Consider the following 22,202-nt stretch of genomic DNA (forward strand, 5'->3'; position numbering starts at 1 on the left):
ATCCTCCGAAAGATTGACATTAGCTCAAGTGGTGCATCTAAGCAAAAAGAAATAATAAAATGCACATTTATCTAGGAGACGGGGACAACCACCATGTAGCAAACACCCACAAGGCTGGATTCGACTGGCACTAGGGCTGGGAAGCTGAGGCACAGTGTGTGGGGCTGCAGCTCGGCCCTGTGGAACACGCTGCGGTCTCTGGTCCCCGCAGTGCTCCACGCTCTGCGCCAGCACCCCCACGAGGCATGAGCCCAAATCCCGGCCTCTCCTGTGGCCCTGGGGCTGCCTGTGGCCAGCCTGCTATTGAACTATGAGGTTTGTACAGCTTTGCCATCCCAGCTGCTCCCAGCTCGGTGGGATGTAACTGCCAAGATCCTGGGCAAGTCACAAACGTGACCTGAAGCTGAAGAAAATAAACCTGAAGACAGAGACTTGGTAATTTCCTCAGGGAAAGGGGAGGTTGTGACCTGAGCTTTACTTACACCGTGCTTTGCTATAGGAGCGGTGAGCGGAGAGAAGTTCCAGCGTCAGCTGGTGAGCAGACAGACACTGTAGGACCCTGTATGGGGGAACCAGTTTCAGCTGCTCCCTCGGCTCACGCTGAAACACCTCCCAGAGACCCGAATAACAGCGTACCACTCACCCACCCTGTGCCGCTTCCTCCTGGCCCGGGCTCGGGCTCTGCTTGTCCTGCTGCACCAAGCCCCACGGACGTCACTTGGCTTCTCCCGATCAAGCTGAAGATTTCCACCCTGTCGGAGGGAGGACAAGGCAGGTGGCAGGACCGGTGTCGCCGTGGTGGGACGGGGAGCTGAGCCGCTCCTCTACTGCAGCCTCAGGATGTCCCTGCTCGCCAGGGAGAGGCCAGGGAGCAGCTTGTCCCCCTCTCCGGCTCTGAGGATGGTGGCACACCCCCGGAGCGCTGCCCACCGCCCACTGCGCACGTCCGGGCACACACAATCATATGACTGTGCGGGCAGGAGCCTGATAAGAGCCGGGTTTACCTCCCCGAGCGGGCAGTCTCCCTGTGTCCCGGGGCATCAGTCATCGTGGCAGGAGAAACATTCTCACCAACACGTCTTCTCATCAACTAAAACTCTTGTTTGGTTGACACAGTGTTTTCTTTTTTGCAGAAAAACGGTTTCTTTTGGAAAAGCCCTGAAGGAAACTCCAAGCGTTGCCCGTGCAGCACAGCTCGGGGCAGCCGCGTGGTTTTGTGTGACTGTGCAAACAGTTGGTTTCTCGTGCCATTGCTCCCAGTTCTTGACTCATGGCCAGCCCGCGGCTTCCCTCTCAGCATCGCCCGGGAAGGCTGGGATGGGGACGCTGCTCAGCCAGGAGGGTCCGGCCTCGAGCCGCCCCCGGGGGCTGCGGGTGGGGAAGCGGGGACAGGCCGAGGGATCAGCCCAGCGTGTCAGGTCTCCGGGCCTAGGAGGCTGCAGCGCCGACTCCTTGCAGGTGGAGATGGCTGCGGGGATGTCTCTCCCTCCCTCCCTCCGAGGGGCCCGTCCCCGGCCGCACAGCCCCGGGGCCGCAGGCTCTGCCGGGGGAGCGAGCCCAGGCCCGGCCCGCGGGTTGGGCGCTGGGGCCGCTGCTGCCCGGGGGAGAAAACGCGGCCACGGCCTGGGAGCAGACACGCCCGGCAGGACCTTCCGGGTGTCCCTGGGGGAAGCAATGCCCGTGGGGGCCGCTCTCCCCGGGCAGCGAGAGCAGCCCCAGCGCCGCCGCGCCCGCCCCCGGCGGCACGGACTACACCCCCCAGCGTGCACTGCGAGGTCCGTGACGTGTCCATCGCCCATTGGCCAATTGCTGCGCGGAGGCGTGTCCTCCCGAGGGGAACCAGCGCGTGGCTCTGAGGCAGCGTGTAGGGACGAGGTCGTTCTTCGGAGCTTGATTGGCTGAGAGCGCAGAGTGTAGCGGGCAGCGATTGGTGAAGCGGGAGAGGGGCGAGGCGAGGCGAGGCGCTGCGGGCGATGGCGGCTGGTGCTGAGCCCCGGGCCGGGCCCGCGGGGCGGGGACCGCCTGTGTCGGGACCGCCTGTGTCTCCCCCGGCCGCGCCGGTGCGGGCCCGGGGCCTGCAGGACCTGAGCGGCGACGGAGGGGTGTGCAAGGTGGAGCTGCGGCCCGGGCGCGGGCAGCCCGTGCCCCCGGGCGCCTCCGTGGCAGGTACCGCTGGGGCTCTGGGGAGGCAGCCCCGGGGCCGCGCTCTTCCCACGGGGCAGCAGCTGGGCCCGGCCTGGCACAGGGCCTGGCTCTCACACCTCCCCAGGTCCGGTGGGGTCCAGCGAGCCCAGTGTCCTGCCCTGAGCTCGGCTCCCGGGGTTTGGAGCTCGGGACAGGCACGTTCTGCCCTGTGTGCTGGGGACGGGCCCGCGGGCCCCGCCAGGGGCTGCCTCCTGAGCAACTTGCTTTATCGATGGCACTTGTTACATTTAATCTGTAGTTAGCAGGACTAAGAAAACCTAAAATCCTTGGCAGTGTAGGCTGCAGTCGGGGTCTCGTGCTCCTCTGTGTCACCGAGGTCTCGGTGCGAGGTCCTTGTTTTGGTCTGTGTGGCTGGGCCTGGTGTGGGCGCTGGGGAAATGGAGGGGACAGAACCTGCTATGAAGGATCCCTGAGCCTCTAATGTTGACGTGCTCGTGGGCAGCAAATCTGAGGGCATTGGACTTCAGCATGAGGTCAGAACAAGAACTTAAAAGTTCTTTTATTATCCAGTAGTAGGTCTTTCTGAGACTAGTCTCCCTTATCAGTCTTTTAGCAGCTGGGATACTCTGTTTAAGTTCTCCTGGCTGCCAGATTAAATAAAAGGGCATCCTGACCTTGAGAACAGGGAGATTTCCAGGTCCCACCTGTGCTCCCAGCACAGAGAAGTTTGAAGCTGAAAGGGGTTCCTGAAGTGCAAGGGCCTGGTGCTGTGTTAAGGGAAGCCCGTTGCAACGGGGTTGCGAACTGAGTGAGAGCTGGAGTTACCCATGCAGCTCCCTGGGGAGTAACCGAGCTCGGATGGGGACATTTCCCCGCTTTGCTTCTCTTCCTAGGGCACCAGCTTTGGTTGGGAAAGGCTTCGTTACATATTTCTGCAAATAATTGGGGCATTTTAATGTCTACAGTTGAAGTTTCCATTCCAGTTCTTAGCAAGAAAAAAGCTCATCTCTTGATTACAAAGACATCAGGACTGAGGCAGCTGTTTTATTTGTTGTTAAAACACAATCATCATCACTTGGCTACTTGGATGTGACTAGATTTTTGGTATAAAGACAAGGCAGTTTGTGCTGCCTCTGCTGTTCTACAGCAGAAGGAAGAAAAGCAGGAGCCTGCACCTTGAATCCTGGCATCAGTTTTGGGCCCCTCACTATAGGAAAGAACTTGAGGTGCTGGAGCAAGTTGAGAGAAGGGAACGGAGCTGGGGAAGGGGCAGGAGCACAAGTGTGATGGGAGCGGCTGAGGGAGCTGGGGGTTCAGCTGGAGAACAGGAGCTGAGGGGAGACCTTCTGATCTCTGACCTGCCTGAAAGGAGCTTGGAGCCAGGGGGGTCGGGCTCTGCTCCCCAGGAACAAGCGCCAGGACCAGAGGAAACAGCCTCAAGTGGCGCCAGGGGAGGTTGAGGTTGGATCTGGGGAACAATTTCTTCCCCCAAGGGCTGTGGGGCATTGGAACAGGCTTCCCAGGGCAGTGCTGGAGTCACCATCCCTGGAGGGGTTGGACAGACGGAGATGAGGTTCTCAGGGACATGGGGTAGTGCCAGGGGTGGGTTAACAGTCGGACTCGATGGTCTTGAGGGGTTTTTCCAACCAAAATGATTCTCTGATTCTATAAAATCAGCCCCCCATGTGCTTCCAGTGGTAATGTTATTACATATGAAATTAAACTCTTGCTTTCCTCCCCACTCCTCTCTTTGGGCCGCACAGTGAAGTACTCCGGGTACTTGGGACGCTGGGACGAGCCCTTCTGCACAAACTGCCACAGCAAGAGTCCTGGGCTGATGAAACTCGGAAAAGGTGGGTTTGAGCTGAAAAATTTGTCCTGGGACTCGGGGTTCTGAAGGCCAGCCCTTTAAGCTGTGTCACTTTAAATGCTGTTTAGTATCTTTAGGTTATTTGAAACCTTTCAAGCTTGCTAATGGAGTCCAAAAGGCTCCTGCTGCCCACCGGTGCTGCTCAGTCTGAGACCGGTCACCCTCTGCCCTCTCAGCGCTGGCAGGAGCAGCAGTGCCAGCGCCGCTCGCGGCACTGCCTGTTTTTCTCGGCCCCAAACTGTCTTGTGGTTCCACAGCAGGCTGCCTTGATAGGATGGGATATGAGTTCCTGAGGATTTTTCCCTCCAGGCTTTGGGAGAAATTGTTGTTTGGAGCCTGAAGGGGTTTCCAGCTTTGTGATTCTCATGACTTTCCGTTTCTTGTTGTGACAGACATTACGCTGTCAGGGCTGGAGATTGGGCTGCTGACGATGAAGATGGGAGAGGTGGCGAGATTTGTCTTCACGCCGCATTACGCCTACGGGCGGCAGGGCTGTCCCCCCCTCATCCCCCCGAACGCCACGGTTGTCTTTGAAGTGGAGGTGCTGGACTTCCTGGACTCGGCTGAATCTGACGCATTCTTTGAGTTGACTCCTGTGAGTTGCCTTAATAAGATTTGAGACCTAAATCTGGAGGCTAAACCTTTCTTGCCTTTCCTTCCAGTTCCTGTTGCTCATGTGTTACCTGCGTTCAGCTGAATTGCGGGTGCAGTTACCCAGAGCCTGGCTGCTGGCTCCGCTCCGACACAAATGTCCCTCTGCGTGTCCCCTGTGCAGGGGGAGCCGTGGGTGCTGCCTTTGTTTGCTCCCTTTGTTTGCTCCCTGTGCTGGAGTCGGTTGAACAACTTCCAGTTATTTTTAGCTTTTCAAGAAACCTCGTGGTTTCACTAGAGGGCACCAGCTTCAAGGAATTTCTCTGAAGGAGCGGGAATGAGCTGGCCGGACAAAACCCTGTTCAGTCCACTGTGTTCAAGTGCCCACCCCCCCTAGCCTACCCTCTCTCTTTCTACTTCTTGGCTGCTCTCCCAAGGGCTCCCTCGATGTTTGCTCTCCTCCCTGGTGAGTGACAGTGTTCCTGGTTTCCATGGAAAGGGCTTTGGGCCGTGGCTGTGGGGCACAGGCAGCAGCGCTGCTGAGGGAGGCCCTGCTCACCCCCTCCTCGCTGCCCACAGACCCCTGTGAGCAAACACTTGTTACAAGGTGCTCATTCCCCCTCGTGCCGGTTCTCTGCCCTTTCTGGCTAAGCGACCTCTCTGGGAGCTGATTCAAACTTGGAAACCCAGGAGAAAACCTGTCCTTTGTTTTTTTTTTCTAAAATATTTTTTGTTCCTGTTGGGGTTTCTTTGTTTTGCTGAGTCCGTGTCTTGTGTGGGTGTCAGGCTGGTCCCGGAGCCGCCCAGGGCAGCCCCTGCGGGTGATGCTGAGCCGTTAGTGATGGAGCCTTTCAATCAGCATCACCTTTTGTGCCAGCGACAGCGCTGGTGGTAATGGGCTGCTCTGGGCTGAGCAAGTGAGAGAGTTGGGCAGGATTTAAGAACAAATTCCTACTTTTTCCCTGCCCTGGAGTCCGTTTGGTCCTTGTGAATTCCGTGACTGGGTTGGTCATGCTCTTAACCAGGAGTTACCCGCACAAGGACAGTGGCATCTTTCAGCCTGGCGAAGGGAAATGTCACATGCTGGTGGCCTGGCTGGACCCCGCGGGGGCCTTGGCACCGGCCCGGCTCCTGCTCCGTGAATAGAAGGGGACTGGGCAGGACTCTCCTGTTGAGCTCTCTGCTTGTTTCCTTTTGTTTGAGCTGAAATGTAGGTATTTCTTTATACAGGAGCAGCAGGATACATTTCCACTACAAAAGGTGTTGAAAGTGGCAGACACGGAGAGAAAGTTTGGCAACTACCTCTACCGTAAGCAACACTTTGAGGATGCCAAAGACAGATACAAAAGGGTATGACACCAGAAAAAATGTGGTTTCTATTGTGAAAAGCTGTGAAAGCAGTGATTATTATGTGCTAGCTTACCATAACAATTTTGAGATTAAGTAACTTCATTATATTTTCCAAGCATAGTTTGATATTTAAGAACAGATCTTAAGCACCTGCTTTTGTGTGAGCAGCTGTGGTAAACGGAGGAGGAGGAGGAGGGTTGGCAGAAATAGGCAGAACCCTTTTCTGAGAGGGAAGAGAACATCACAGCGCTGGGGAGGCCAAACCTCGAATCCTGGGGGCGGTTTTGGGCCCCTCACACCAAGAAAGCCCTTGAGGTGCTGGAGCGAGCTGAGAGAAGGGAACAGAGCTGGGAAAGGGGCTGGAGCACAAGCGTGATGGGAGCGGCTGAGGGAGCTGGGGGTTCAGCTGGAGAACAGGAGCTGAGGGGAGACCTTCTGATCTCTGACCTGCCTGAAAGGAGCTTGGAGCCAGGGGGGTCGGGCTCTGCTCCCCAGGAACAAGCGCCAGGAGCAGAGGAAACCGCCTCAAGTTGCGCCAGGGGAGGCTGAGGTTGGGTGTGGGGAGAAGTTGTTGTGCACTGGTTTTCTTTCCCATGTCTCCTCAGGCGTTCTCCGTCCTCCGTCGCAGCCCATGCAGTGAGGCCGAGCGGTGTCAGATTGATGCCTCCAAGTTGCTGGTGCTGCTGAATCTCTCACTTATTTACCTGAAACTGGAACGTCCTACCCAAGCTCTGGCATATGGGGAGAAGGCCTTGGAGATTGACCACAGGAATGCCAAAGCACTGTTCAGGTGTGGCCAGGTGGGCAAAATTAAATTCCTCTGGTAGCCACATCAAGGAATTACCCTGGTCTGACTGTGGGGAGCCTCGAATGAACCCAGGAGAGCCACTAAATCCTGGGCCAAGCCTCCTAAGCTGCTGCAGCAGTCGAGGTGATTTGTCTACAGGTGACTTTTTGGAAAATCTGGCTCTCTGTAAATCTGTCACACAGATATTTTTGTGGGGGATTCCTGAGCTACCTGGGTCTGCCTCTCAAATGGTTGTGGTTGCACATGTTTCAGTCCTGAAGAATGGCGAGGAGTCTGTATTTATCTTGCAACACATCTGTCTCCTATCCATGGCAGGCTTGTCTCTGCATGACAGAATACGAAAAAGCCCGGGATTTCCTGGTCAGAGCTCAACGTGTACAGCCATTTAACCACGACATTAGCAATGAGCTGAAAAAGTTGGCAAGGTGAGAGAACTCCTTTCCATCCCTGGGGAAGAGAGAGTGCTTAGGCTGGAAACAACCACTCAAAAATATTGAAAAAATGTGTAAAAAACCAAAACACAGAACTATTGGGTCAGTAAATGACTTGGGAAAATGCAGAAGGTTTGTCTGAGTGTGGGGATGGCTGATTCAAACGTTCTGCAGACGCAGCGGTTACGGGTGATGGGTGAGAATCGGAGAGCACCCGCAGTTTCTCTGTTACGCTCCATGTAAGCAGGTGGAGACAGGAGCTGCTCAAATACCTCAAAACCAATGAAATGCAGCAGACTGGCGCTCGAGCCAATAACGTTCTGGATTAATCAGCATGATTTCCATTTCCTTTAAGATGCGGTGGTTAATTACAGCAGCTCTTAAGCACTGCAAGTGCTTTAGTGTACAGTGCTACAGATACTAATATTGGTTAAATGTTATTTCTTGCTGTCTTGGAGGCAGTAAGCGAGCAATCCTGAAAGCAAACGTTCCCTTGGCCTGCAGGCTGAGGATACACAGTCCTGCCAGCTTTAGTCATGCCCCAGCCCCACCAAAACATGACTAACGTCGATCTCTGCCCTCGTTCTGCTCTCCCCTTGGAACTGGCAGAAGCACGAGCTGGTTCCCAAAAGCATGTGCTGTTCTACACCGTTCATGGGTGCAGGAGGTGGCGCAGTTCCCAGCTTCAGACATCACCAAGCAGCCCCCAAATACAAACCCTCTTCTTCTGTGTGTCGCTGGTAGGCGTTTGCAAAAGGGTTTGTAGGGAGCAGTAACGTCACTTAGAGCAGCTGGTGCGGCTGGAAGAGCCGCTCTCGTGGGCCGAGTGCTTCACCGGGCGGTGTTTGGGTAGAGGGCTGTCACGGTGTGTCCTGTATATCCACGCCTTTAACACCACCAAGCCTTCAAGCTTCTATTACTTCTGAAGTACAAAGAACTTGAAAGCAGTATTAGCTGCTGGTCTGGAGATCGGAAATAAACCCCTTCCGTTCCCCCTGATCTGCCTCTGGGGATGTAGCAATCAACCTGTTAGTGAGCGCACATTGTTATAAAATACAGGGGGTTTCAAAAAGCTGGACCTGATTTGAAATCACTTATCTCTGCAACCATGAACCGCCCATGAATGGAGCTCTTATAGTCCATACAGCAGGTGCAGGGAACATAGTGTTTATAAAAAGGTTACTAAAACTTGATAATTTGTTAAATGGTTCGTAAATGTTTGTGTAATTGTAACATGTTGGGTCCATCTTTTGAAACCCCCTGCAGATCTGGCTCGTGAACTCTGGGGATATGGGGGGTGTCGGCGTCACTCATGAACGGTGCTAGAAGTCGTGATTCTAGAAGCCTCATGTGTTTCCATAGAATCGTTTGGAAGATGTTGGCAGGTAAAGCAGAAACCTCGCTGATACTGGTGGGGCCGTACTGCAAGACAGCACCCGGCATCACTTCGGGGGAGCAGCAGGCAGCTTGTCGGCTCTGACTGCGTCTCAGCAGCACGTAGGGCTGACACGCGTGTCAATGCGCTGAGTACGCGTCAAACCACTGCTGGCTCGGAGTTTCTGCTTCTGTGCCAGTTAAAATTGGTGTCTTTTTTGCTTTTACTAGACAAGGAGTGGGATTAGTATGAAAGAGATGAAGACAACGTTTTTGGGTATTGTTAATTATGCCATGCCTCGGTCTAGATCCTTTAACGGTGTCGAACTGCTTTGCCTGAGAAAACTCATATTGTGATCTGGCAAATGCTTCAGAAATGGAATATGAATCAAAATCTTGTTCTTAGAGGCTTTTCACTTCCTTACTGAGTACGTTTGTACTCTGTCAGAAGGAGTGCTGTGTGTTAATCAATTGTTTTGCTGTCTGAAACAAAACTTGGAAACGCATCTGTTTCACAAGTGAACCGGGTTCTTGGCAAAATTCGCTTCACCGCAGGGAAAAAGACGCAGAATCTGAGGTGAAGATTTTGTGGAATGCTTGTCTGGTCCCGGCTGTTTTGGTCTGGTTGGTGCAAATTCTGCTGCTGGATTTGGCATTTTTTATTCAAAGGTTTGCATTGCATCAAATACAGAACCAAATGGGCTTGTTCCAACATCTGACACGAATCTATGCCCCCAAATGTGGGGCTCTTGGATTTCCTGCTGCGGTGGCATGTGAGCGTACCATCCACGGTCTGGGTGGGCATCCGTGATCTTCTCGGTGTGGATAGTTGTGGCAATGTCTGTCTGAGATTTCGTAGGAGAGACTTGGTGTGCTGGGATTGCATTGACCGAAGCACTGGGAGGTGCTGGACGCAGCGCTGGTGGTGGGGGCCTGAGAGAGCATCAGCCAGCGCTTCACTTGGGCTCTTTCTTATGTGTTGCAGCAAAACCCTTTGCTTTTGGCCTTATTTGGTAGCAGATGCAGGAAGGCTGACCCTATGGGCAGCCGCTGATCCCTGGGACGGTGCCCAAACTGAGTCACCTCTGGCTCAGCGATTCCTCACCGGTGAGAGCTCATTGCTGGTGGGAGCGCAGGGTGCTGGGGAAGCTGCGATTGAACTGGAGCAGCCTGGGCAGCTTTTGCCATGTCCATGTGATCCTGGCAGGGAAGTGAGGATGGAGGATGAAGCATCTGCCCTGTCACCCTCTTGGTCTGGACGCACGTCCCCTCCCCATCCTCCGCCCAGGTGCAGTAGCCAAGGTGGATATCCTGGGGAGAGCGCTTGGACGATGGCTCCTGCTAGGAACTCACACAAGGAGCGGCACAGACGAGGACGCACCAAAATAGGCTGCAGGCTGTGGGTAGGGGTTCATCTGCATCATCACATGCTTAAAAAAACTGGTGTAGGAACCTTCTGGCTACCAATAGTCAAATATTCTGCTTGGCTAAGAGTCACCAGTGGAACCAAGACCCAAGGTCTGGGGATAAGGCACAATGTTTCCAGCTCTGACAAGGCAGAAAGAAGGAATGGAGGAGCTGCTGCTTCGTTGTGAGCACACGCTTATGTTAGGCGAATGTATCTATCTAGAAAAAATAATACATATTTCTGATTGTGGCACTGCTGGCTGGGCGGACAGTCCCCAGCCCCTGACGCTTTGCTGTGCTCTGCTTTGCAGCTGCTACAAGGACTACGTGGAAAAGGAGAAAGAAATGTGCTGCCGAATGTTCGCCTCCCTCAACTCTTCCTCTGGCTGACCAGAAATAAAGGTAATCAAGTCATGAAAAAGAATGAGGTCTCCCCAGACCTCTGTTGTGTCAGAATGGTGTTTTCAAGTGGAGAACCTGCTTCTCTTCTGCATGAGAGCGGTTTAGAGGCAAAATATCAGGTAATGGCAACGGCGTAGGACAGTGGGTAAATTGATGGCAGGTGAATCGCCACTGGTGTGGGACAGGAACCTGGAACTGGTACCACTTGAGTAAGTTTGGGTTTGTTGTTTCCTGCGCTGCTCATCCCAGCTACTCCTTGTCAGCGCCAGGGGAAGAAATAGCTGTGGAGTCTTGTTTCTCTGCCAATTAAAAGAAACAAAAAAAAAATTATTCCTGTCAAACTTAAGAATTGGATTTCCTCCTTCCCTCCAGTGCTCCTGTCTGGAGCTGTTGGAATGCCTCACTTCAGAAAAATCTAAATATTTTATTTGTGGGGGGTTTTTTAATATTAAAAAACGTGTTTGTATAGAAAATTTTCAAATACATGTTTTGGACTCTTTAAAGCCTTAAATCTTCTAGCAAAATTGACAGGTTTATAAATGCACAAAGGCTCTTTGATCATTCTCTTTTTTTTTTTTGTCAAAACCTTCGGGAAGGTTGAGGGGGAGTGGAAATCTTGGCTGGTCTCTTGCCTCGGGGTAAACCCTGGGGAAGGAGCCGTGGAAAATGACAGCAGCCGTCTGTCAGAACGCACCGGCAGCTCGGGGCTGTCACTTGGCTGCTGTTCCCTCTCAGGTGGCACAGGCAGCGCCTCATATGTGAAACGAGTAGTGGCAGCCTCGCCGTTGGTAGCAGTGCGATTGCAGGTTGGTGTTTTAAGGTTGGCTCTTTTGTCGGTGCTTGTGAGGCTGTTGAGGTATTTGAGGAACAGGTTTGATCGAACGGCTGCTTCCAAAAGCAAAACAACCCTCCTCTGGCTGGACGTGCCTCCCTGCCGGAGCCTGCACCCCTCCAGCCACCCCAGTGCCCTGCTCTGAGCTGGGCTGAACTGCCCTGGAGCACAAATTCTGCTGCTTTGGGTTCAAATGAGACTGATCCCACCTCTTAGCAGGTACCTACCCCCAGGCAAGTACCTGTGAAAGCAGATTTAAAACTAAAACGAGGTTGGAGCTGGCGGAATCGGGCTCTGCTCCCAAGGAACAAGCGCCAGGACCAGAGGAAACGGCCTCAAGTTGCACCAGGGGAGGTTGAGGTTGGATCTGGGGAACAATTTCTTCCCCAAAGGGCTGTGGGGCATTGGAACAGGCTGCCCAGGGCAGTGGTGGAGTCACCATCCCTGGAGGGGTTGGACAGACGGAGATGAGGTTCTCAGGGACATGGGGCAGTGCCAGGGGTGGGTTATGGGTGGACTCGATGATCTTGAGTGTCTCTTCCAACCAAACTGATTCCATGATGTGTGATCTCACCAACGTATGCAGGAATTCCATGGCCCCAGACTTGGTCAGGAGGCTCCAATTCTCCATTTGCTGAGTTTGAGACTCACAATTTGGAAGCTGCAGGACCTGGTCTTGTGTCTGACAGTGGTACACGGCAGTGCCTGACCGGGGCAGCTTCTCATGTTGATAGGTGGATCAGCCGGTCCTGCTTTGTGGTGGGAACTCCGAATGAACGTGCTGGTGAGCTGGGTCACCAGGCAGGTCCTACCAGGGAGGTGTCCCGGCCCCAACCTGACAGTGTTCAAGAAGAGACTGGACAACGTCCTCAGACACACGGGGTGACCTGTGGGGTGTCCTGTGCAGGGACAGGAGTTGGACTCCGTGATCCTTGTGGGTCCTTCCAGCTCAGGACATTCTATGGTTCTAGGTCCTCCACTGGTGAGGCTGTGTGGCCTCTTGTTTCCCAAAAAGCAGCTGGCAGAGATGCTGATGTGCACGTTGTTGGTGTAATGGCACAAAGCTGCTGTTGCGAGTAAAACAGTGACTTTGGTTAGTGGAGACTGAGGAGTGCGAAGGGGAAGAGACAAAGAGAAACCTCTGCTGGGGGCAAGTGTGAGGATGGGGCTGAGCTGCTCCTCTGACTCCTTCCCATGCAAATGTGGCAGCGCCTCCCGGGAGCTCTCCCGCCTGACGCAGCTGACGGACAGCTGTCAGTCAGTGTGATTTCTCACCTTCTTTGAAGCTGATTTTAGTTACAGTATTTACAAAAAAACCCCTAAGTCTTCCAGACAAACATAACTCACTGAGACCGACACACAATCTCCTGTTAATTCAGGGCAAGAACAGCCCCTGGTTGGAGGAGGCTCTCGCAGGGCAGGGCCTTGTGCGAGCTGGCGCTGGGTTCGCTGCTGCGTCTTGCTTCAAAACTTCATTATGTCTTCGTAGAGGAGCAAAGCAGCTCCAGCCGGAGGTCCTGCTCGCTATCGAAGGCACCGCTCATTACTCTGATTTGAGGCAGAACATTCTTTGGTGTTTTCTGACAGCTTTGTGTGAGTTCAGTTTAGGGCACGAGCTGTACTGCTCAGTCTGGCAGGGCTGCTGCAGCCTTTCTGGTTTGGGCGTTTGGCTGGTCGATGGCCTGTGAACACCACCTGTAGCTCGTGTTGAAGGATCCAGTGGAATCACAAGGGTTCAGGAGAAATTTCCTTGACACCAGCTGCAGGTGCTGGATGAGCTGTGACCTGGCTCGTTACCCATTTTATCAGCTAAAAGACTCGGAGCTGCAGTTGTGGCGTTTTCTCCCCCAGCACACTGCTGTGCCCATCAGAGCTCACCCAGGGGCGTTTGCTGGGCCCTTTGAGTTCTGCAGAGGTCGCTCCGTTACAGGCACAAATGCTTCATTTCTCTGTACCAAATAATCCAGGGCTGTGTTGTACATTTTGCATAACGACACTCAAACCCAGACACACTTGTGTATCCTCGTTCTGCCCAGTGTTTCTCTGTCCCTTTCCCTGTAGAATCCAATTCCTCTAATTGCCACAGACAACATTGTTTTCAGAGCACACTTTCTTCCTTTTTAACAGAGTTTCGGGTCAGAATAGATCTTCTCTTTGGTGAAATGCTAGGCCACTTGTGATGCTTCCGGGAGGATTTCAGAAATACTCAGAGGGAGAACTGGAAGCACAGACACTTTCTTAAATCCCTCGTGCTGCAGCTCCTGGCAAACGCAGTCGTTTGGGTCTCGAGCTTGTCCCTCTTTGGGTTATTTATCTGCCTCTGCACACCTGGTGTGGTGCAGCACGTGTCGAGCCGGGTTACCTGGGACGTGCGCAGCTCCAAGTCCCCCTGGGTGTCCCCAACCTGCAGGATGGACGGGGGAGGCAGGGGCAGAATTTCTCATCATTGCGTTGCTGTGGTCCTTCACAGTCGAGAGAACTTAATACTGAGGGGTGGGGAAGAATTCCCTGGAAGTGTCTGGATTCTAGTAAAGGGTTCTTGGTGATAATTTCACTCCAGACAGATGAGTCTCTGAGTTGTTGGTGTTTGTTTGTTTGTTTTTTTAATTAAAGGTGGGCCAAAAGCTTGCCTCTCCTGTGTATGAGCTCAATACACAGAAGTGGTCTTGGTAGTTGATAGCACACAGGGAAATGTTCCAGGGAAAACAAACAATGCTGAAATTACGGCAGGAAACTGACTCTGAGGTCAAGCCTGAGATGGCTACAAACAGCAGGGTCTGGCAATTCGGGAGCCATTAATTGCTGAGAATTGGGTGCAGAACTGGGGCTGTGTCACCAGGTAGAAGTGACTATAATTGGGCTTAAAATCAGCAGCAGTTGCCAGTTAAACTGACCTAATAAGCTGAAAGAGACATGCAAATAAAGGGAGCAGAATGTGCGTAACGCAGTCAGAGCTCCTGCCTTGGGAAGTCTCCAGACTTGGAGTAAACAGCAACTTGTTCCTTCCCCTCCTGCTCTCCCTTATTACTGAGCAGATCTGAAACGTGCCTCCTGCTGATACTGTCCCTCCCCACCGCGAAAAGCTCAACAACAGAGAACCGGCAATTTCACTTTGCCTTTCGAATATGCAAATTATTGTCCCACCGAGACGTCCTGTGCTGCGCAGGAAATTGTTAAATATCTGCTCTATGCTGCGCATCGCTGGAGTGAGTGGGAGGGCTTGAAGGATGGCTTAATTAAGCATTCTCCTTGCTAAGCAGAGGAAGGAGAAAAGCTTTAATAAGGTAGCTCAGTTGTCTTTTTTTGGTTTGTTTTGGTTTCGCTCCAGCTCTCCCCTCTTCTAGAATCTTTCTTTTTTCAGAGCAGCTCTGCAGCCCGTGCCCGTGGTGGTACCTGTCACACGGCTCTGGAAGGCGGGTGTGCTCTGGTCTCTTCAGCAGCCGGCAGAGGAGAAGCGGCTGCAGTGCCCATGGCCAGGGCTGCCCTGGACACGTGTGCCCAGGCAGGGACACCGGGCACGGCTCCCTGGTTCGTTACATCACGGGGACACGTCTGACCTAACGATGGCGTGCAGGGAACTGCGGACAGGGACCAGAGGGCAGTGCAGTGTGTTCCAGTGCCTGGTGGAAAAGGACCTGGGGGTGTTGGTGACAGCGGCTGAACATGAGCCAGTGTGTGCCCGGGTGGCCAAAAAGGCCACCAGCATCCTGGCTGGTACCAGGAATAGCGTGGCCAGCAGGACTAAAGAAGTGATTGTGCCGCTGCACTGGGCACTGGGGAGGCCAAACCTGGAATCCTGGCGTCAGTTTTGGGCCCCTCACGCCAAGAAAGCCCTTGAGGTGCTGGAGCGAGTTGAGAGAAGGGAATGGAGCTGGTGAGGGGCTGGAGCACAAGTGTGATGGGAGCGGCTGAGGGAGCTGGGGGTTCAGCTGGAGAACAGGAGCTGAGGGGAGACCTTCTGATCTCTGACCTGCCTGAAAGGAGCTTGGAGCCAGGGGGGTCGGGCTCTGCTCCCCAGGAACAAGCGCCAGGACCAGAGGAAACGGCCTCAAGTTGCACCAGGGGAGGTTGAGGTTGGATCTTGGGAACAATTTCTTCCCCCAAGGGCTGTGGGGCATTGGAACAGGCTGCCCAGGGCAGTGCTGGAGTCACCATCCCTGGAGGGGTTGGACAGACGGAGATGAGGTTCTCAGGACATGGGGCAGTGCCAGGGGTGGGTTATGGTTGGACTTGATGATCTTGAGGGCCTTTTCCTACCAAAACGATTCTATGATTCAACACACAGTTTGGAAGAAAAAAACCTTGGATGATGGTGGTGTGAACAGTGCCCTGGTGCCTGATTTTTTTTTTTTTTTTTTTTTTTTTTTTTTCCTGGGAGGGCATTCCATGTTTTGGTTTGGTGGTTTTTGGGTGGTGTTTTTTTTGTTTGTTTGGGTTTTTTTACTTATTCCACAGTCACTGCTTTGTTCAAATGAAACTGCAAACTTTTAGAGACCTGGTACCCTGGGCTTCAGGGGAGATGCTCTCCGGATTGTAAGGGGGTGCTGGTGCTGGTCAGGGGCTGGTGAGCCCAGCCGGGGTGAGTGGTGAAGCGCTGACACACTGTGCGGTGTTTAAAATGCTCTAACTGGGCATGTTGGTGGTAGCTGTGATGATACAGAGACAGCTGAGGTTAACAAAAAGAGTGCTAAGTGCCTTCAAAACTGTTCATTGTGGGTTTGGGAAACACTCCTCTGCTTGTGAGATACCAAGTGCTGTTCCCCAAACGCAGCCCCGTCCCGGGGTGTCTGTTCTGTCCCAGCGACATGGAGCAGCTGACGGGTTCGGGGGCTGCATCGCTGCTTGGGCAGCACCACGGTGCCCATTGCGCTGTCTGATGTCGTGGCAAGAGCACTTTGCAAAAAGATGGTGTTTGTGGTTGTCAGCACCGAGAGGCAGGAGACGCCAACAATGGCTTTGGGGAACGGTGCTTTGGGAAAAGTGTTTTGCTTCAGACACAGGGAGTGTCCTGGCACTGCTGTGAGCTGGTTTGCAGAATTGCAGAGTTATTTCCAGTAAGAGTGGGCATGACCTTCATGTGTCTCTCCCCCTGCCCACCCTGCTTGATCGGGGACCTGTTGATTTGCCAGAATGCTGAGCATTATTGACATGAGAGTTATCTGAGCTCTTGAAGGGCTGGGAGCTGCCGTGAGGATCAGTTGCAGCCCAGACTTGCTGGCTGAAGTTCTTTCAGAGTCAGAAGTGTGTGTTGAAGAGTTCATCCTTTCTTTCACCTTCCCATAATTGTCCCTCTTGCGAGACCTCTTGCTCTATGAACAACTTGTTTTGCTGCTCTGTCTGGATGCTGTTTTGAGGGACTTTTTTTTTTTTTTTAGAAATACTTGGGAAAGAGCTCTGCTTTCTGTTTCTCCTTTTTGCTTTGGGTATCCTTGTCCTATCACAGATCTGAGCAGACCTGACAGATCCCTCTTCCATCACCTCAGGTTCAGGATGGTGCTGCATGTCATCAGTATTCAGGGTCTTTTGAGTCGAGACTTGTTAAAGATCTCTGGAGAATTCCTGCTGCCACTGAGCTGTCTGTCGAGTGCGCAGGCAGCGCTTGAAACTCACTGTGGATCCTTCGCAGAGCTGAGGATTGTGACAAATTGACTTGCAAGAAAAAAAGAAAAAAACAAAACCCCACATCCTGAGAAAAAAGCCTGTAAGCGCAGATCTTGAGATGGCAGTGGAAGTTCATACAGCTTGATCATATAGATGAGGAATAGCGCATCTGCTCCTTGCACCTTCTCCTGTGAACCCGGGCGCGCGGTGCGGCTGCGGTGGGCGGTTGAGCCCGTTCGAGCTGTTGGCCATGGGGAGTCTCTGCGCTCTGCGTGTTTGGGTGCCGTCGCACTCTGAAGATGGTGTCACGGTCATCTTGACCATAAAAGTGCATCCACTTGAAGCTCTAACAGCCGGACATCCCCGAACGACACACCAGAGAGAGAAACGAGGGTGTGGCTGATGGCAGAATCACTTCTGCGGAGAGCAGATAAGTGGTACCCTAACGCGGTGATTATCTGCGCGCTCCGAGACGGGCTCCCTGGGCTGGCGACACGGCGTATTCCCTCTGGTAATTGTCCAGATAAAACCCTGACAGCCTGGCGGTGTAAATAGCTGTTCCTTCCCCTCGTAGCGGGGCAGGTTGCCCAGCACATCTCGTTATCGGGGCTGATGTTGCCCCGGCTGCCGCTGGGTTTTCTTCTTGCCGCTCAGGAGCACGGGAGCCTGTCAGGAGCCTCTGGTGGGGTCTGCGTGGTTTCGGAAGGAGCTGGTCCCCCTCCCGGTAGCCACGGTTTTCCTCCAGGCTGTTCCAGAGTGGCCATTCCTTTTGGATTTGTTGGGGTTTGAGTGAAGAGCATTTCTCAGGCAATTGCCACTCAAGGTTTTAGCTCCTTTGCTGATCTGCACTCCAAACGTCTGCAGCTAACATCTGCCTTTCCAGCGTGCTCGTGTGACGCAAGATGGGCTGGATCCTTCTGGTTACCAACTCAAAACTTCCCTTCTTTCTTCTCCACGGTGAAAATCCCATGAACAGAAGTGCTGAAAAAAAAAGTCTGGTGTCTCCCACAACAGATACGTGGAGGCTGCATTTTCCTGGACGTCTCCCAGAGGTGTTTCTCCGGGTGCAGGAGCCAGCCCAGCCTTCAGGCCTCTCTCTGAGAAGCTGCTGACTTGGTTGCTCCTCCCGAGTTCTCCCGGGGGTGATCTCAACGCCACGCTGCTGCTCAGAGCACGGGCGTGATGAGAGCCGAGCAGGCAGGAGCTGGGCTCGCAGCGCACGCGTCTTCCTTTCCAGTTTCCTCCTGCTTTGGCAAAAATCTTACCTGCGGCGTTTGGTGCCTACGTGATGCTTCCCCGCAGCCCTGCGAGAGATGGAGCCAGGGAAGGGGGAGCTGGGGAAGAGGCAGCAGCAGTTCTTTTTGCAAGAAAGCAGCTTTAACAAATTTTAAAGCCTTAGTTAAGCATTAACTGTTAATTATAGCTTTAATGCAGAGTAAAGGTGGCTGTGAATATAAATGACCTGTGACCTGGCATGTCGCTTACTGTAAATTGATGCCCGACTGCCTTGTCTTTCTGAAGCGTGAATTAAAATAGCTGGTACCAACAGACTTGTGTCTGAACATCAAAGCGAGCGTGTGCCGGGCTGGTTTGCGTGGCTGAGTTGCTGCCAACCTGCTGTTAAGGGAAGGAAACAAACATTGGAGCGGAGCCGTGGCTGGAGCGCGCTGTTCTACCTGCAGGAGCAGAAACGCTTTGAACATCATCCAGCTCTGCGTCTTGAGGGCCGTGGGCTTCCCCTCCGCTTCGCTTTTGATTGTGTAGCCATTAGGTGGAAATGAAAGAGATGAACTGATCAAACACTCCTTGAAATGGCTTTAGGGTTTCAGTTTGAATATTTTTTTTAATTAGCTCCGTGTAAAGACTTTATTACTTCAAATAGCAGCCATGAAACCAGAAGACTCACGGTTTGATCCTTTGTTTTTATGGTGCACAAGAAGTTTCAGTAGCTGTAGGTTTTATACCCAGATAGACACCCCAAACCACCACTAACAGCCAGTGGAAACATCAAGTGATTATCTTTTAAGGATTATCTTTTAAGTATGCCTATCAGGGACACATAAAAGAAAGTGCTGCACGAGGATGATATTAGACTGACAAGTAGCAGAGTAAAGTCAGCCGCATTTTAAGAGGAGCAAAGACGCTTTTCTCTGATAACGCACAGGAACTGCAGCACAAATATAATGATTTTGTTTTGGTTTGGTTTGGGGTTTTGTGTTGTTTTTTTTGTTTTTCCCCACCACAGAAACCTTCCTTTGCTTGTCCTTGTTGCTAGAACTTTATGCTGTGAACTGAAGAAATGATTTAAGTGTTTCTATCTCCGATTTATTTTCAAAGAGAAGAGATCAGCTGAAGTCTTCTCCAGTAGTTTTTCTCCTTCAGAAGCTCCCTCTCCTCCTCCTGGTTGGAGGAGATACCAGAAAGCACAGAGTGTGGATATCTCGCATTACAAGAACGCTATGAACCCCCAGTTTTGGAAGGTTTGGCAGTAAAAGGTGGCCAGAATGAGCCCGTAAGGTGGGATTTTGTGAGTCTGGGTGAGCCAGGACAGTGACTGCACTGACTTGTTACCGTGAATCCCAGTTTGTGCTGGGCTCTGCTGGTGTTTCTGGCAATCTTTAAAGCTGCTCGACTATTTTGTGCTTTTATTAGCCCAGACTCTAAGCTGGGGACAGCCCTTGAGAGAGGCCCATTGTCCCAATTCAGACTCTTCTGGCAGGGTGGCATTTGAGTCACGGGTTCCGTGTGGCTCTGAGCGTATCGACTGAATGAAACCGGCTTCTTTGGGTCACGGGAGGAAGATGAATGATCTTCACAGCTCACCCTGCGCTGGGCAGGAGCTGGGACTAGAGACCTGCTGGTGTTCCTCGCAGCCCTAATTATCCCGTGATCCTGCGGTGCCTTTCAAGGATATCTAATGAACGAGGTGTGTATTTTGAGCCTCACGTGATCCTTCATCTTCGCATCCTTTAGTCTGTAAAGCATCTGTTTTCCTGACAATTACTGCTTTTTTTTTTTTTTTTTTTTTTTTTGCCTGCTGGTTAGCAGTCTGTAAGTCGATATCCTCTAAGGAGCAGGATTCCCCATTCGCTACTGGTAATTTGATTTACATTTGCGGAGATCGCTGCTGCCGCTGAGCAAGCTGGAGTGGCTACGGCTGCTGCAAGAGCAGCAAAAATTGGTTTGGGTTCCTGGTGTTCTTGAGCTGAGAGAAGATGGGGTCTGTTCTGAACGTACCTCCCGTGATTCTCAGGACTTCTGTGAGAGGCGGATAATGGGTTATCTTGTCGTTTGTTTAATTTTATTCCTTCCGTTGTTCCTCCTGTGGGTGACAGAAGGATGCAGTCAATTTCTTACTTCCCAACGGTGTTTTGGTACCATCTGTACCCAACAAATCAGGGAAAATACCCCCCGTAGCCTTATCTCAGAGGTGCCAGTTGCGGCAGCATCGTGAGCAGCAGAACATTGAAATAAATAACAGGCACATCAGAAAGCAGCGTGAATATGTGTCCAGTGGGCATTTATCCCAGGTGCTTGATGGCTTTGGGGACAAGAGGGACCTCCACGTTCCATTGTGTGCACCGCAGATCTCGCAGGGTTCGAGCAGCACTTGGAAGCCACCTGGAGCGGGCTGTGGGGCTGGGGAGCAGGAGGGGCTGGTTCTGCGGGCACAGGAGGCAGAGCGGGGCTGGGCGAGGAGCAGCAGCGCTGCTGGCAGCAAGGCAGCCTGGAACCGTAGCCATGTAGAGGGTGAGATAGGTGACCCGAGTCCTGATCAGCGACCCGAGAGGTTCCCCTTTGAAATACAGAGGGGAAAAGAAAAATCCCAGCTCAGAAACAGGTCCGGGTTGTATCTGGAGACAACGGACCCCACGCCAAGATGCTGGTTCCCTTGAGTGAAGCTCTCGTGACACTAAAGAGCTGCGGGGACAGGTGAGAGGAAGAGGCTTCGCTGGGCACTGAACCCCCCACCTTCTCAGGGTGTGCCAGGACGTCAGGGCTGGTGAGGACCCGACTGCAAGTGGGAGTGATGGGGATGGGGGAGCAAACAAGAACCAGATGCCGGGAGGATTTTGTGACCCGTGGCCAGTGTCACAGTGGGGTGGCCCTACGACCAGAAAGGGCTGTGGGCGAGGGGGAAAGGTGGGAGGAAGCAAAAATGGTGAGAAGCAATAGAAATCCCAGGTGAGGAGCATGGTGAAGCTTCTAGAAGACGCAGGACTTGTCTCCTTGAAGGCCAAGAGCGAGTGTCGGGCACTGGGTTCCCCAGAACAGTGCTGGGGAGCAGAGGTGGCCTCAGGGCTCCTCTGAGGTGCACTTGCTAGTTTGGAGTTCTTGTCACGTAATATTCAATTTCCTCCCAGCCTGATGTGAGGAAGTTGAAGGAATTTTATGGGGATTTCACTGCACCCATTCTACTTGTGCTAATCCACACAAATTCTGGGTGTTTCTTTCAGGAGCACTGTAGTAACAACTGACTTTTTAATGCTAAAATGGAATAAAATATCCAGGTGGTCCCTGCAGGAACACTGACTGCGGTGTTTTGTTATCCCAGGGCCTCCCGGTGGATGAGGAGAGCGGTTCTGGGAGGAGACCCGGGCACACGGAGATCTCTGCATCGCATCCGCGCTCTGGGAACGGAGGCGGGAGCACCGTCGTGTTGTGGAGTGTGACCTGGAGGTTCTGTGTTCACACACAACCTGATTTTCCTGCAGTTGGTTTGGGTTGCCATATCCTGAGGCTGTTTCCAGAAGAACCGAGCCGTGCTGTATGCAGAAGGGGCAGTGCCCTCTCTTCTCCCTCGCGCACTCTTTGAAGAAAACTCTTCCCGGACACCCCTGCAGGTGCTGGGCTGCTTTAGGGAACTGTAAATGGCAGCAGGATGCCCTGAAGTTTTGTCTTGTTTATACAGGTTGTTCTTTAAAACGATTATGTTTGATGTTGCTTTTGTTCTGAGAAAATAAACCAAAGTGAGAATTCAGGCTGGCAGGACTTGTGCCAGTTTATTGTGCAAGAGTGATTAATGTCTCTTTTTCCAGTGTAAGGAGCTGGAATTTGGAGAGGGGGTCTGGTCCGTTGCTGTGTAGCTGGCTCCCTTCTTGGGCAGCAGCCTGTTAGGCGCTTTGTTTTGGCTGAATGTTCCTGTGAATGTTGATACTAAACTTCAAATTACTTAAGAGTAGCAGCTTTATCTCCTACAAATACTGCCAACTCCTCTACCTTCGATCGAGTCTCTTTCCTTTTAGAGCAGAACCCGCTGGGTGCTCCCCGTGTCTCTCTGAACGTGGCCTTTGTGGTGTGGCTGGGATTTAATAAATGCAAAACCAAATGCTGCGTAGTGAGAGTGGCAGGTAAATGCAAGACCAGCCAGGAGGAGGAGGAACCTGGTAA

At 52.7% G+C, this 22,202-nt stretch overlaps 1 protein-coding gene across 1 annotated transcript; it reads left to right on the forward strand.

The window, feature by feature from the left end:
- The first annotated feature begins 3,955 nt into the window (after positions 1-3,955).
- FKBP6 (FKBP prolyl isomerase family member 6 (inactive)) lies at positions 3,956-21,400 on the forward strand. The gene is made up of 7 exons (XM_065647225.1): positions 3,956-3,998; positions 4,408-4,610; positions 5,837-5,956; positions 6,562-6,756; positions 7,080-7,189; positions 10,288-10,378; positions 21,367-21,400. The coding sequence occupies exons 1-6, from the start codon at positions 3,983-3,985 to the stop codon at positions 10,364-10,366; spliced, it is 723 nt and encodes a 240-aa protein (XP_065503297.1). The 5' UTR covers positions 3,956-3,982; the 3' UTR covers positions 10,367-10,378; positions 21,367-21,400.
- The last annotated feature ends 802 nt before the right edge of the window (positions 21,401-22,202 follow it).

The sequence above is a fragment of the Caloenas nicobarica genome, chromosome 17 (assembly GCF_036013445.1).
Source record: "Caloenas nicobarica isolate bCalNic1 chromosome 17, bCalNic1.hap1, whole genome shotgun sequence".
NCBI classification, from domain to species: domain Eukaryota; kingdom Metazoa; phylum Chordata; class Aves; order Columbiformes; family Columbidae; genus Caloenas; species Caloenas nicobarica.

Coding starts and splice junctions, on each gene's coding strand:
- FKBP6 (XM_065647225.1), top strand. Junction 6,757..7,079: donor CACTGTTCAGGTGTGGCCAG/GTGGGCAAAATT, acceptor TATCCATGGCAG/GCTTGTCTCTGCATGACAGA. Junction 7,190..10,287: donor GAGCTGAAAAAGTTGGCAAG/GTGAGAGAACTC, acceptor TCTGCTTTGCAG/CTGCTACAAGGACTACGTGG.